Below are 15,090 nucleotides of genomic sequence, written 5' to 3' on the forward strand. Positions count from 1 at the left end.
CACATGTCCAAACCACCTCAGTGTATTTCTCCTGATCTTCTCAACCACATCCACATCCACCCCAGAGCGTTCCTTCACTTCTTCATTCGTCAACCTGTCCCTCCATGTCACTCCACATGCTCCTCTCAAGTAACTCATTTCCACTGCTATCACTCTTGACTTGTTCCCCTCTTGCAAGGGCCATGCCTCGCTTCCATACGTCAGGGTAGGAATCACAATACTATCATGCAGTGACTTCTTAACTTCCATACTCACCTCCCTATTTCTCATCACTGCTTTCAGCGAATCAACAACCTTCCTTCCCTGCTGTACCCTTTCAAGCACTTCATCCCCCAAAGTTCCATCCTTACTCATCACATTACCCAAGTACTTGAATGCACTCACATTCTCCATATCCTCACCATCCAACCTCACTGTGCATTCTTTGACTTCATTCCTCTCAAACACCATAATTTTACTCTTGTTTACATTAACTTTCAGATTCCTCTTCCTACACACTGTCTCAAATTCATTCACCAAACCTTGCAACTCCCATTCATCTTCACTCAACAATACTGTATCATCAGCAAACAGCAACACCGGAATCTTCCAAATCTCACCCTCATTCATTAGAGCCACCCACACATCCACTGTCCTACCTTGCACCTCCTTTACAACCCCATCCATCTATATATTAAACAGCCATGGAGACATCACACAACCCTGAGATCAAAGAACACACTGAGATCAAAGAACTCACTCAGCTCACCATCCACTCGCACCGTAGCCCTAGACTTGGGAAATGTGTGTAAGTTTGGAAAAAAAGAAAAGAAAAGAAAAGTAATGGAAGCTTTGTAGACTAATGCAGTTTTAGTGAAATATGAGTGTTAGGGGCATTTTTGTTTTTCTTCAGGGGGCGGGAAGTTGGCAAACCAGCTTTTCTAAAGGAGTATGGAACGCTGACAAGGAATCCATTGTTTTCCACTCAGATACTGTATGTCGTTTTCATAGTGAAATTGCAAAACAGAAGTGCCGCCTTCAGAAACATAAAATGTCCAAATCTATGGCATAAAGGCTGATATAATCACAATTTTTCGTTCTGACAATATGTCTTCTGTGCCTGTCAACTCAGTGAAAGCCACAGAATACATCTATTTTATTGCATGTGGGTAAAACTAACGAGTGTAGCATCAACTAAATTATTATGTAACTTGATTTTATACACTTTTATTTATTCAGTATTTTTATGTCCATAGCATATTATCGTCTTTGCTTGTTCTAATGTCACTTTCTTATGATGAAGCATTGCTTGTAGGCAAATACTATCATATTTTCATAGATAAACTATCATGCTAGATGGGTTTGTGTTAACTTGCCAGAGATGCACCAGCTTCCTGACGATGGCAAAAAGGATTCCACACGGCAACTTTGTTCTGAGGGGTTATGATAAGAGATTCAACAAAGTAAACCCTGTTGACATGCAGCAAAGAACTTTTAAATGACACAGGAAAGCTGGGGGGAAGGGGAGGAAGCATGGGAGTGATGAAAACCACCTAAGTCCTGAGTGAATGAACCATATCATTATAATCACAATGTCTGCACTGCTGCCAAGATGAAGGCCTTGTTTACGATTAGATAATGATCACCTGATCATTCAAAATATACATACCTACTCCTGGTTGAATGAAACCGGACGCTACGAATGAAGACAAGACTGTGTAGTATTTACAAAGACTAAAGGTGTTTACACTTAATATAACCTTTGGTATTCTGCAAAATATATATATAGCCTACCAAAAATTTATCAGCTACTTATATCCAGGCTTCTCTTCTGAATGCTGAGCATCTGGATCAGTAACAGCTCAGTTTTGTATGTAAACGGCAGAGTGAATGTTTCTGATGACGGAGAGGTCAACGCAAAGAGTCAAAGGCACTCACTTCATGATTTTCTATAAAAAAAAAAAAAAGAAGTCAGAAGTAGCTATTATGAATATATAGAGAAGCGTAGTCTACTTCTGCGTATCATTACTACTTATCACATATTGGGATGACGGTGGATTCGTTCAGCATTTTAAAAGTGAACTGATGACTGTGCCAGTTGCTCTTGGCAGTCCTAGAGATGGTAGCACAGCCTTCCTAGCATGTGTATTGACAGAATATATGACTTGTTCATTTGAGGTTATTCGGCAAAGCGTCTCGTCTAGTTTTAGATGGACAAGTTTTAGTTTAGTCACTTGGGAAACCATCAGGTGTTACTACTTCTGGTGAACTGGGAGATGTATTTGTAAAACCTGCCACTCAAGTACGAAGTTTCTTTGACGGGACTGATACGTTTGATCGTTATAGTGTCAGTCAAAGCTAGTACTGGGGTGAAGCATTCAGAGCCTTTTCTTTCAGCTAGGAGGATTGTGGAGGACATTTTTGTTCTAGTCCCTATCAATCGCAGTGATATTCGGACTGTGCCTACTAACAATGCGGACTTAGGAGAGTTTCTATCAAGACAACTTACTGCAAAATCTTCTCCAGGGAAAACTCTGCTGTTTATCGGTGGGTCCCACAGAAAGGATGGAAGTATGTACAAAATTAATATACTAGACTCTCATATGGACAGTCATTTTCTGGAGGTCACGTATGAGTAAGCAGAAACAAGACTTGTCCTTCACCGTAAGCACTCTGACAGAATGTGTGTTGGTGTCAGTACGTGACTCATATGGTGTTGGTGTTGCTCCTTGCACATTGTCATAAACTGAAAAGGAAAAACATATGGATGAAAATAGGCATTATATATATATATATATATATATATATATATATATATATATATATATATATATATATATATATATATATATATATATATTGTCCGTGATGGCAGGCTAAAACTTCCTTTAACAACAAAGAATCTGAAAGGACCTTTTCATTTAATTCCAATACAGGAAGAGACAGGCTAGTGTATTGTGCAATGAAAACAAAAGCTGCATGAAGAGTTTTCATTACTCATAATCATCTCATCTGAGATCTTGGCAAAACAAAGCAATAATATAAAAAGGGATGCACGGAAACTTCTCTGTATATTGTACAGCACGAAACGGTCAACACCTGTAACAATGCTCATGAAACAGATAAGTAAATAAATAAAAAACGCAAGACTCCAGATGCTCTGCCTCCCACAAATGATGCACTGACGTTTCATCTTGTGCAGGCACATTACCAAAGTATGGTTTGGAATCAGGCCACCATACAACAACCTGTTTTCCCATCACCTTAGACTATGGGCTGGGAAAAGAATTGTGAGCAGCTGTTACCAGTCCTGATGTCATTCGCCGTAATTCCTGAGTCGTGTAAGGACATTATGCGTGTGGTTGAAAGATCGGTGTGAACCACGTAACTGCATCTATAGAAAAAAACAAACTGACCTTCTCTAAAGCCTGTAGTTGTGCCGGCGGTGTGAACGAGTATATAATAAACTGTGATGAGGGAAAATCCTAAGGTTATTGTTAGGAAAAGTCATTGGTGAAGCACAGTATGAAATTTTCAGTCTCCCAAACGAAAAAGCTTTGCTTAGGATTTGTTTGTTTGTTTGTTTGTTTTACATACTGGAGTATTATGTAGGAATTTTACTGCTGTGAACAACCAGTGGGCTAATTTGCAAAAATTCAAGTGTAATAGCCAATGGATTATGAATTCTCCCTCCCCCCTCTTTCTCTCGGTGTGTGTGTGTGTGTGTGTGTGTGTGTGTTGAGTTCTGTTATGAAGGAATTGCAGTGATGCGATTTATAAACTGTAATGCTGAAACATCAGTAACTCATGTAAGGAAATAGCTACTTCATGTAATGTGTTTTATTCATAATACTTTAGTTGTCATGTCATTCACACAAGTTCCACCCAAAGGTAAAGCAAATATCTTTATAGGCTACTATGGCGTGTAGTGGGCTGACAGGCATCGAAACTGTAGTATGTAATCCAAAAATTATTATTTATATTTCTCATGATTCCCGTTTTTTTTTTCCCGCAATTACACTATGAAATCGGCAAAATAAAGCAGCAAACAATAAATTCGTTCCTTAAAAGTACTCTTATCTTAAATCACTCTCATCTTCAATGTCAGGAGCAACTTGCCTAGCCCCGGGCTCCTACGCTTCTCATGAGGCAACGTAGGATTGGATGATGGATGGATGGATGAACAAAAGTGGTTCGTAAAAAATGCTCGAACTCTCTTATTTTCAATCTTATTATTATTATTATTATTTTTTTTCACAAATGGAAGAAGTCTATGAGGAAAGAGTGGAGAATTTAAGGGGAGAAGTCATGCAAAGCTTTGATTTAGTTTTTAAAAAGTGAACATAAAAGGGAAAAGTGGCTGGAGCATTGGTAGTGCGAAAGACTGATATTTTGGAAGAAGGAACGCAGAGAGAGAGAGAGAGAGAGAGAGAGGTGACTGAGGGATGAAGAAAAGGGATAGAGCTATAGAGATAGGTAATATGGAAGATTTGGGGAAGAGGGAAAGAAATCTGAAGAAGGTAAGCTATTGGAAGATTTGAAACGAAACTCGAGGACAAGTGAGTCAAAGGTGAAAGTGCCTAAGTTAAACATTCCAGATGCTAAGAAGGCATCCCCCTCCTTTATTTGGCGGCCCAGGTGGTTGTTCTTTCTACAGTATTGCCTTCATATCTACTGCACATCCCTGTTCACCACAAAGAATGAGGGTCCCGCAGTACAACAACGTGTTATTCAGTAGGGTACGTCTTTTCAACTGTGTACCTGACCACATAAGTGACCTGAGGACATATTAACTTCTGTATTCAACTCCCTCCCCTAACTCAGAGTATTACTGGAAGAAGTATAAGAAACGCCGGAATTTTCTGTTCTCTTGTTTCCTTGTCTTTCCTGCGAAAACAGTAATACCTATGACATTATTCTCGCTAAAGATCCTTATCTGCAGAAAGAACAAAAGAAAAAGCAAGCTTTAAAACGGTCCTTCTTCCTGCAGAGTAATGAGTTACTGGATCGTACCAGATTTCACGGAATAGAGGCCGTGCAGGTGACGTCACTGAGTGACGTCAGTGGTGTTTATCCGTCATACTGGGAGGTATGGAGGCAGGATTTAAGCATGATGAATCATTGTGTATCATTTGGGGAGCGGTTACCCTGCAACCATGGTTATTTCCTGTTCGGCAATGTACAAATCGCCAGAAAAATAAACCTCGGTAGATCGTGTCACCGTCAAAACATGGTTAACTTGATATGGTCGGATTCCAGTGTTTTATGGCTTCCAGAGGTTTCCTTCATATTTTACACATAGTCTGTACTCTAATTTATTGAATTAATGTGATAATCCATTATTACCGTGGAACACAGCTATATCTGATTTTTTACAAAATCGTGGACCGCTTGCATGACTGGGGCTGGTCGTTTCCCCGTTAAAGCGTGGTTAGGTTATATGTGGACGGTTCTCCGTTGTATATTCTGGACAAACGGAGAATGAACTGAATAATGGATACCTAACGCCAGGTATCAAAGACCATGTGGCACTCATTCAAAGCAAAGATATATGACTAACAATGGAACAGCAACGGGGAAGATGCAAAGTTGGTCTTGCGTAGAAATGGTCTTGGAGCAGAAATAGTCTAGGCGTGAAGTGGCCACGGTGTTCAAGTGGCTTTGGCGTTGAAATGGCTTTGCAATGAAGGGTCTTGACATTAAAGTGGCTTGGTGATGAAGTAACTAGATAATTGGTCGGTTGGTTGAAAGGCTTGACCCATGAAGGGAGGAAGGGTTGACGCCAACGTGAGGTCCTTAAACTATATTTGCTGTGAAACTAAATATCTAACCTGATAGAAGCAGAGGGAAAATAAAGGCCGGAAGAAACGCAGAAATATCAAGAAGACAGAAGAGAGGAAGACAGTAAGAAGAGAAAGATTGGAGGCAAAAAGTCCCTTTTCAGTTGCCTCTTACGCCACGCAGGGAAACTGAGAAAGTATTCTTTCCCTCCCATCACAGGGGGTTAGACAGAGGGAAAGGTAGGTGACGAATGAATGTAAAATCTTGCATGCACGGAAGACATGAGACGAAGGGAAGCAATGAGCGATGAGGGATGAGAAGCGTGTAAGACAAGATGAACGGGACGGGGAGAGACAGGACGTGGTGTGATTACAGCACGGACATTTGGCTACCTCATTTCTGGAAGTCGATCACTTCTCACTGGTGCCCTTGATAGATATAATGTCAGATCGGTAAAGGATCAGTTTAAGTATCTACTAGTGATGGTCTGAATATTTGTCTTCGCATTAACATATATTCGCATATTTTTTTCGTTATCCGTATTAACATTCGCATTTTGTCATGAGAATATTTTGCTAATATTAATAATGTAACTTTGTTAATGAAGTTTATAGAATAGTTAAAGAACGAGTGTTCTACGTTAGTGTTGCCAATCAAGCATCTGTGCCAAGCTAGCTAGGGCTGCTTTGTGTCTATGGCTTACTGCTTCATGCAGTGTTGACAGATTCTCAGAAAGTCTGTATTTCCTCCAGAGATTTTTGCCTGGTAACAGATTTTCAGAATTTCTCATTAAAAAGTGGATAATCTCCAGATTTTTGGCTCATAACCTGAAAAAGTACTCTAAATCCCAAGAATTTCAGAGAGAGAGAGAGAGAGAGAGAGAATGCCAGCCTGACGTGATCTGTTCTGGGTCCGTTCGAAGTTCGTCCGGTAACATAACGCCATGCACACTCGATCCCGAATTCCTGTTCAATATTACTTCTATACACCCCATCCCCCTCCACCATCAGACATTCCCGTTAGGACCACTCGTTCTCAAAATGCTTACCCACTGTACAGTACGTACTGTTCATGTACTGTAATTTACTCACCGTATATGATACGCAATTCCATATATATATAATTATATATGTATGTATGTATACAGTATTTGTATAATAGCCTACTTGAAGGCATGTCTTACCACTATTATAGTATCACATGATTCCTATAGTAATTTTTTTATGGCATCACGAGCGGTATATTGAGTTGCATTGTAATAACTATGGAAACTGTCTATACTGGATTTCATGCTTATTGTCTGAATATACTGTATTACTAATGAAAGGAATCTAATCATACTGCAATTAACTAAAGAAACTTACTTTTTCTGAATACCTACGAGGTTTGCAGACCTCTGGAAGCGATAGTATTGTGGGTTATGGAGATTTACGCAAGAGATAACGGCAATCAACTCACATATATCTAATCATATGTGTTGACACTTCCCACTACTGACCAGCAACCTAAGTCATATACCATAATTCAGTACAACAGCAAATATACAGGACATCTCATCTCAAGTGGTTTTGGAAATGGTAGTGGTAGTGAGTGTGTGTCCAATAGTAAGGCAAAGTGGTGTGTGCCGTGTTGTGATTGGTGGACACGGCGCCGCTCACACCAACGTTAGTCATCACCTGTAGGACGTAAACAAAGATGGACGAGGAGCTGGTGAGTCTGTTATATAGCTTCCGTTATTCACTGTAGCTTGTAAATGCGACGTAATTGGAGTAACGAGTCAGGGGAAATATTGTTATGTTTAGCCAATTAGTGGTTGATGCTCAGATTAACACTGTAACGTAGCCAGTTCCTTTATCATTTTCCACTACTGCCATGTCTTGCGACGTAGTATTTTCAGTATAAAGTTGACAAGTGCAGGAGGCGTGTTGTACATTTACTTGCAGTCAGTGATTTGCAAGGCATTATGGATACAGCGTCTCCAGCTCCTTCAAAAGTTAGTGATGGTGAAAGCTGCACGTTATTTTGTCTAATCGTATTGATAAATCACAGGTTTGAGATAATACAAACCCATATGTATGGATAGTAGGTATGTGTGCGCTTTGATTTGTTTTCAGCATTTTTACTGTCAAGAAAAGTGCCGCACAGGTGTTGAAAGATTCATGCCAGGGAATATGGTGTTATTATTTGTAATTATAACATTTAAAATAGGCTAGAAATTTACTTTTGAATAATTTTGAAGAGAGGACCATCTCAGAGGTGTAATAATATATCCAGTTTAGACAATACTGTATTTGATACAGTTTGTAGTTATTATCTATATCATGGCATTTACCGTTTTTTTTTTTTTTTTTTAATTCCCACAACTTTATTCCAGTTATACATCAGTATTCTTGATGGTTTACCAGCCATGCATAAACTATCTGTGCATTATTGTTTTATACTAAATTGGGTAACCTTTATTCTTATGATATTCAGATTTTATTTGCCAGCAAGTTCTTTCAAATCTTCAGGGATTGCCATTGTTGTTATATTTGATGAAACATTGCATGTTTGTGATGTGTTCTAAGGTTAGGTTGTCACTGTATGCCCAGCCCAAGCACAAAAGAAGGCTTGCACGAAGGTCATCAATTTTTATTTGCCACCATTGTAATGGGAGGGTAAGGTAAAATGTTTTAGTAATACCATACACAGAGTCTCCAAAGAAATTATAATTTTTATCATTTCTGAAATTAGCATTTAAAAGTCAGTCCAGAGCTCCTAATTATGTCAGAGGATGATTTTTAGCCAGAAGAAATTGGGTATTATGCTGGAAAAATTAAAACATGTAGCTGGCAAAAATCATAAGTTGCTGAGTGACTAAAATGTGCTTCTTTTGGTATATTATCAGGCCATCATTGTCTGGTATTCTCACTAAGCCTTTTCAAAGCCAATGGCCTCAGGTCTAAAAGTTTTAATGCATATAGTTACATGCTTTGTGGATTAGGTTACAGCATGCAATCACAGATACCGTACTGGTAGTTAATGAGATATACAGTACCGGTATGTGCAGAAAACTGCAGTTAGTACAGTACCAGTTAGTCAGACAGCTTAAATGACAATGTGTGTACTGTATATACTTCATAAATGTGGGGAAAGATGTGAAGCAAAAGTATACTACTCAGGAAATAAAATTCCTGTCCAAGTGCTGTCTGCAGTTAACATTCATTTTGGCTCTGATGACCAATCCTTAGGCATGGGTTCTGCTCACACAGGTTAGTTGCTCTCCCAGATTTTGAATAATCTGTAGTACTCTGAGTGTCTGTTATGACAGCCATGAACACTGTAAACTATACATACAGAGAATGAAAGACTCTTGCACAAGACAGCCAACCTCGTGTGCTGCTTTACTCCCACCGTCATGACACACTTCAGGTTTGGTGATGCCACATGAACCTTGTTTGATGTTCAGTAATATGTTGTGATGAGTTGAAGATTAAAAAGAATTTTTGTTAATAACAACAATATGAGCCAGATAAAGTATGGAGCTTCAAAATTCTTCACGCTTATCATTAATAGCTTTTTTTTTTTTTTTTTTTTTTTTTTTTTTAAATAAAAATTTTGCATGTACAATAGTGCCATATGTCATTGGCCATATGACAAGACATACTAGGATTTCATTGTTGTTTTATAACCTCACAAATACACTCATTAGCTGTATTAAGAACCCCTTGTTACATTCATAATATTACATTGGCCTCGTGTCCAGTATGGTGATTAGATCAGATGACACTGTCATACTGAGCTCTTGTTATTCCATACAGGACAGATAAACATGATGGGGAAAGTTATTTATATCAGACAAGACTTTAAGGGACAAGAATCCCTAGAATGTTGTAAACATTGGTAGGCAGACATACAAATTTTCAATTTCGCATGATCAATAAAGGCATGTAGCGCGAGAGAGAGAGAGAGAGAAAGGGGGGGGAGGTAATAAGAACCCCTCGACACACCTTGGATTTCATGCACATCTGTGAAAGCAAACCATATTAACAAGTTTTCTGTGCTAAACTAATTTATCTTTTTACTGAATATATTGAGTGCCTACTGTACTAAAGGTGATCAGTATGCAAGGCCAATGTATTATTTCTAAATAATCTAAAGACTGTCTGTAAACACCTGTGGGTTGGTTATATGGTTACCACTCAGCATTGTAAATTGTTTCCTGGCTTACTGGAAACCACTAGGCTTGTCACTCAATGTAAAGTTTCCATTTCAAGTGGCTTTACATTGCCTGGCAAGCCTAATGAGGTCCTGTAAGCCAGGAAACCATTTACGATGCTGGATGGTAACCATATAACCAACCCATAGGTGTTCCCAACATGTCAACAAGTGGGTTGGCAGAGGGTTAGTGCCCATCTCTGTAAAACAGCTAACACAAAGACAAGTGACCACCCCTTAAAGGATTATGGTGTCTGGCTGTAGATGGATAGATGTGCATGTGAATGTTGTATTCATTGAGTATTCATATGAGTACAGCTTTAAAAGGGCACTGATGAGGAGCCTACACATGATGGTGCTGTGTGGCCTGGGTGGTGCAAAGCAACTGCAGCATCCACCTGGTAACCCTACCTCCTCATATATCCTCGCACCTTGCCATGGAAAGGACCCTGGTCCAACCCTGGCAAGGCTTTGTCTACCACAAGGGGGCCCAGATCCCTATACAGTTAAATTGTATTGGTACTGTTGCAGTACTTGTAGGGTGGTCTCAGAAACAGTTGCATACCGTACATTTAGTCAGTGGATCTGTTTGTCCAGCCAGACTAAGGTTAAGCAAGAAGATCAGAAACAACTTCATATGTATATATATATATTTTTTTTTTATTCAAGGAAGAAGGAACTAAGGGCCAGGAGCCCGCAAACTGTTCCCTCCAAGAAAAAAAAAATACCGGTACAGTAATACAAAAGAGAGCCATGTACCATGGTAGTCCGTAAAACAGTATTTGTTTCTGAGATAGCTTGTATCTGTTTGCCAGTGCAAGAAATCATTGATCATTGGCAAGAGAACATGGGTTAGTTTCCTTCCCAAATAGTACGTATAATGAAAATTCATAATCATGCCACTTATGTTGATTGATACGGTACATTAATGTTGGGTTCTTTCACATAAGCTTTTTGGTTAGACATAGTTTTTTAGGTTTAGATATTCTGGAAGTCTGGTATTACCAGTAACATGTTCACTTACCAGGTATATATGTTAGCTTCACTCATTGGAAACTTAGTCATTCCCACAGCAGTTCAGAGGATGTATGGAATTTTGCTGCCTTAGGCTGATTAAAAGTAGATGTTAGTGGCTTTAACAACTGTTCATTATAAGCAGCAGAGCCTATATATAGCTATATGTTGTCCACTGTCCCTGGCAACTTGGATCTGAACAGTTAGTAGGAGCAGTAGTAGAACAATAGCCAGTTAGCAAGATTTTGTTAAAATTTGTAGGTAATTTGTCCTACCTAGGCCTGCTAGCTGTCAGTTTCAGAAATGTGAAAAAAAGGAAATATTTGTAGAAAGTCACAAAATTACTCTTCTAACTAGTTTTCATTTCCATTTTTGTAGCTTGTTTATGAGCAGGATGAAGTGTACACCGTTCCTACATCACAAGACGATCTCTCAATTTGTGGAAAACTACGGATATTAGAGAAGGTAAGGATACAGCCTTCCTTTTTTTTTTTTTTTTTTTCTTCTTCCCTAAAGACATAACTGTTGAAAATTGTAGTTTTAAGTACGCATAAAATTTCTTGTTTAATTTTTACACCAGGCATACTTACTACATTTTCATTCATTAAGAATCATGCCTTCTCTAAGCTAAACAAAATATCCCATTGGTAGCTAGAATAATATATATATATATATATATTACTATACCTCATACCAATTAATCTGGCCAGGCATGTATGGCAATACTGTTCCCGACGAGATTCTGATTGGCTGGAGGTGTTTGTTCGATTTCGTTGTTGCTTAAACCGATACTCTCTGTATTATCAGATATGATGCTGAGTTTGTCGACAAGACAATCGTCAAAAGCAATGAGAAATCCGTTATATATTTAACAACAATGAAATTTGCATAGGAAGATAGAAATATGAGTCAACAAAGTATTATAACAGTCCAAGTCAAGGTCAGCATTCGAACAAGTCCTTTAAATCTCCGACTCTCGGTAATATAACATAAAATTAAGGAAACCTGCTTAATCTAAGCGTTGGTGTAACACACATTGAAATTTTAAGATCAGTCCGTACTGTGATAATAGAGGAGATATAATGAAATAGTTTTCCTGTAGCCTACTTTGATTTTTGCAATTTTTTCAAACCTCCCTCCCCGCACAAGTCGTCTTTTCATTAGAATTTTTAATTATTCAGAGTTGTGGCACGATTTAAGGGTGTGGAGTGATCTTAAAATTTAAAAGTGTGTTACACCAGTGCTTAGATTAAGCAGGTTTCCTTAATTTTCTGTTATATTATCGAGTGTCGGAGATTTAAAGGAATTGTTCGAATGCTGACCTTGACTTGGACTGTTATAATACTTTGTTGACTCATATTTCTATCTTCCTACACAAATTTCATTGTTGTTAAATATATAACAGATTTCTTATTGCTTTTGACGATTGTATTGTCGACAAACTCAGCATCCTATCTGATAATAAAGAGAGTATCGGTTTAAGCAACAACAAAATCGAACAAACACCTCCAGCCAATCAGAATCTCGTCGGGAACAGTATTGCCATACATGCCTGGCCAGATTAATTGGTATGAGGTATAGTTGGGTCATAGGAGTTTATTTCAAATCTTGTCAGTATCAAACATCTCTCCAAAGTTGGAGGTACCTGTACTGGAAATAGACAGTTCAGCATTTCGCTGAAAGGGTTACATTGTACTGGTATTCAGGTAGTATGTACAGGTATACCGTATCTTTATATCTTACATTTCAGCGTCATGGGGTGGTGGTGGAGTGGCGGTATGCAGATGATGACACAAGTGACAGTGAGTGGGCAGTGATCAACTCAGCTGCTGTCACATTCACACATCACAATGTTTCAGGTGATGTGTCCCTCCTTATCCCTTGTTTCCTTCCCCATCCTATTATGTGTGTGTGTGTGTGTGTGTGTGTGTGTGTGTGTGTGTGTGTGTGTGTGTGTGTGTGTGTGTGTGTGTGTGTGTTTGTGTGTGTGTGTGTGTGTTTATTTTCACATGCTTATGCATATCCAAGTGGGAAAAAAAAAAATGAAGTAAGCAGCTCTTAAAGTACTTACGATGAGTTGTAGTTAGCACTAGCTGATGCGTAATGTATACAATTGACTATACAATTTGCAGTGTAGAACACTTACATGATTTAGTGCTGCCTCCACCCATCATTCACACAGTGTAGTGCCGTCTTCAGGTGACTACACTAAGTGATAGGTCAAATGGTTTTCTGCAACCTAAGAAACCATTTACTATGCTGGTTGGTAACCATGTAACCAAGTAAAGCTTGGTGGTCCAGTGGGGTAAAGCACTCCAGCGAGATGGAACATGGAAGGGTTTCCATCTGAAGGGCAGTTTTAGCTTTGTTGCTCACATAATGCCACTCAGTCACTCAGATGAGTGAGGCTGATCACCCTTTCATTAAATGTTGGGACTGCATAGCCTAACTCCAGACCTCTGCACTGCTGATGAGGCAAAAAGAATTGGATAATGGACAGAACACCTGGCATAGTGGTAGTACATGAAAAATGAACTAGTAGATCCTAAGGCTGAACAAAGCACAAGGCAGGATGAGAACATTTAGATATGTAGTGGAGGGCATTATGGGACACCAACAGCATGTGGGAAGTGGTGTGATTATCACTGGGTGTTTTGATCTGTTGACCCAGGTTTAACTGTTGATTTCACACCCCTTTTAATGATGGTCCTTGACTGCATAAAAGAGATAAGGATCTCAGTTATGGTCCCCTTGTAAAGTTTGATCATTCAGGCTGAGACTACATAAAGCCTGGGAGCACTGTGCATGAGTGAGTTTGAATGTAGGAGGAGGTGTAACAAGGTGATTTTGTATGGTAAGCAAAGGTGTAAGAAGAATAGGCATGAACAGTGAGAAAACAGAGGAAATGCTGAAGTGAATGAGTGAACCACTGGTATGAATAGAATTACACATGAAACTTTATGACTTGGGAATCAGCAGAATGGCTCTTGTGTAATCTGCACAATGTGCATTGTGAATGTACTTCAATCATATCAGTGTTAATGGTTTTGTTTGTGGTGTGGACTCAGAAGTACTGAAGCCTTGAATAATGAATGACATTAGATTTTGCTTATTTTGTAGGCATTTTGTTGATAGTTATCCTCCTTTTGTGTTCTTGGAAACCACCCACCTTATTTATGGTGGTGGAAATAAGGTGCCAACTGCCTTACCACGTTTAGTACACCGCTTCCCATCCGATCAGCGAAGTTAAGCAACGTTGGGTCTGGTTAGTACTTGGATGGGTGACCGCCTGGGAACACCAGATGCTGTTGGCATAACGTTCTCCCTACGTGTCAAGTGGGGTTGGTGGAGGATTAGTGCCCCTCCCTGTAAAACAATTAACTCTAAGCCCTTGGCCACCTCGTTTGGGATACATGGCGTCTGGCAATGAATGAATGAAAAATAAGGTGATGATAATGTTGATTCACTGAGCATCTTCTTGAGCCTAGAAACCATTTGGCCATTTTTTTTATTCATGAGTGAAATGATAAAATTATTTTTTAGTGATTATGGTATGTTGTGCAATAACAGGTGATGTATTGTTAGTACGGTAACTGACCATGTGCTGTGCACCAGCGTTCTTTACAGATTAAAGGCAGTTATTTACCAGACTCATGATTGCATAACGGTAAGCCATTTCTGTTAATAATTTTTTGTTTGGTTGGTTTAACAGATTCGGTAGAGATATCCACACCAAGACGAACAGTTCGTCCTATCTCAGTCGAGTTGATTGATCTTCGTAGTTATAAGGTAAGCAGTTACTATTTTTGCAAGTAACTATGGGTATTTTTTTAAAAGGTAATAGTTGTCAGGTGTTCAGGTAGAGTATGTAGTTCAGTTTTGTTTGTTCCCTTATCAGAGTCAATGATTAGGCTTGTTAGGTAGAGTCATGCTTTTGGGAGCATTGATGATGATTGGATAAAGTGTCTGGCCCATTTCAGTGTGCATGCTGTTGTTATTTCTTCATCTTTCATGCTTTCTCATTCCATGTTTTATGGACCCTGCCTAACCTCATTCTTAGTTGGGAAAAAGAAGTCAGGATAATGATTATAAATTCATATGTAACTGGGATATCCTTTG

General features: G+C 39.0%; 1 protein-coding gene and 1 non-coding gene across 2 annotated transcripts in view; both read left to right on the forward strand.

Moving 5' to 3' along the window:
* The first annotated feature begins 7,438 nt into the window (after positions 1-7,438).
* Tbc1d15-17 (TBC1 domain family member 15/17) overlaps positions 7,439-15,090 on the forward strand; it is a 49,051-nt gene continuing 41,399 nt past the window's right edge. Inside the window, exons 1-4 of the mRNA XM_080273374.1 lie at positions 7,439-7,470; positions 11,350-11,436; positions 12,722-12,830; positions 14,684-14,760. Of these exons, the coding sequence (XP_080129500.1) occupies positions 7,456-7,470; positions 11,350-11,436; positions 12,722-12,830; positions 14,684-14,760 (288 nt within the window). The 5' untranslated portion in view covers positions 7,439-7,455. The remainder of the gene's footprint in view (positions 7,471-11,349; positions 11,437-12,721; positions 12,831-14,683; positions 14,761-15,090) is intronic.
* On the forward strand, positions 14,167-14,285 carry LOC145401140 (5S ribosomal RNA). The gene has a single exon (XR_013897552.1). It is a non-coding gene; the product is annotated as a 5S ribosomal RNA (ribosomal RNA).

Source organism: Coenobita brevimanus, chromosome 54 (genome assembly GCF_032717465.1).
Source record: "Coenobita brevimanus isolate Jiangsu-jjx chromosome 54, ASM3271746v2, whole genome shotgun sequence".
Taxonomy (NCBI): Eukaryota; Metazoa; Arthropoda; class Malacostraca; order Decapoda; family Coenobitidae; genus Coenobita; species Coenobita brevimanus.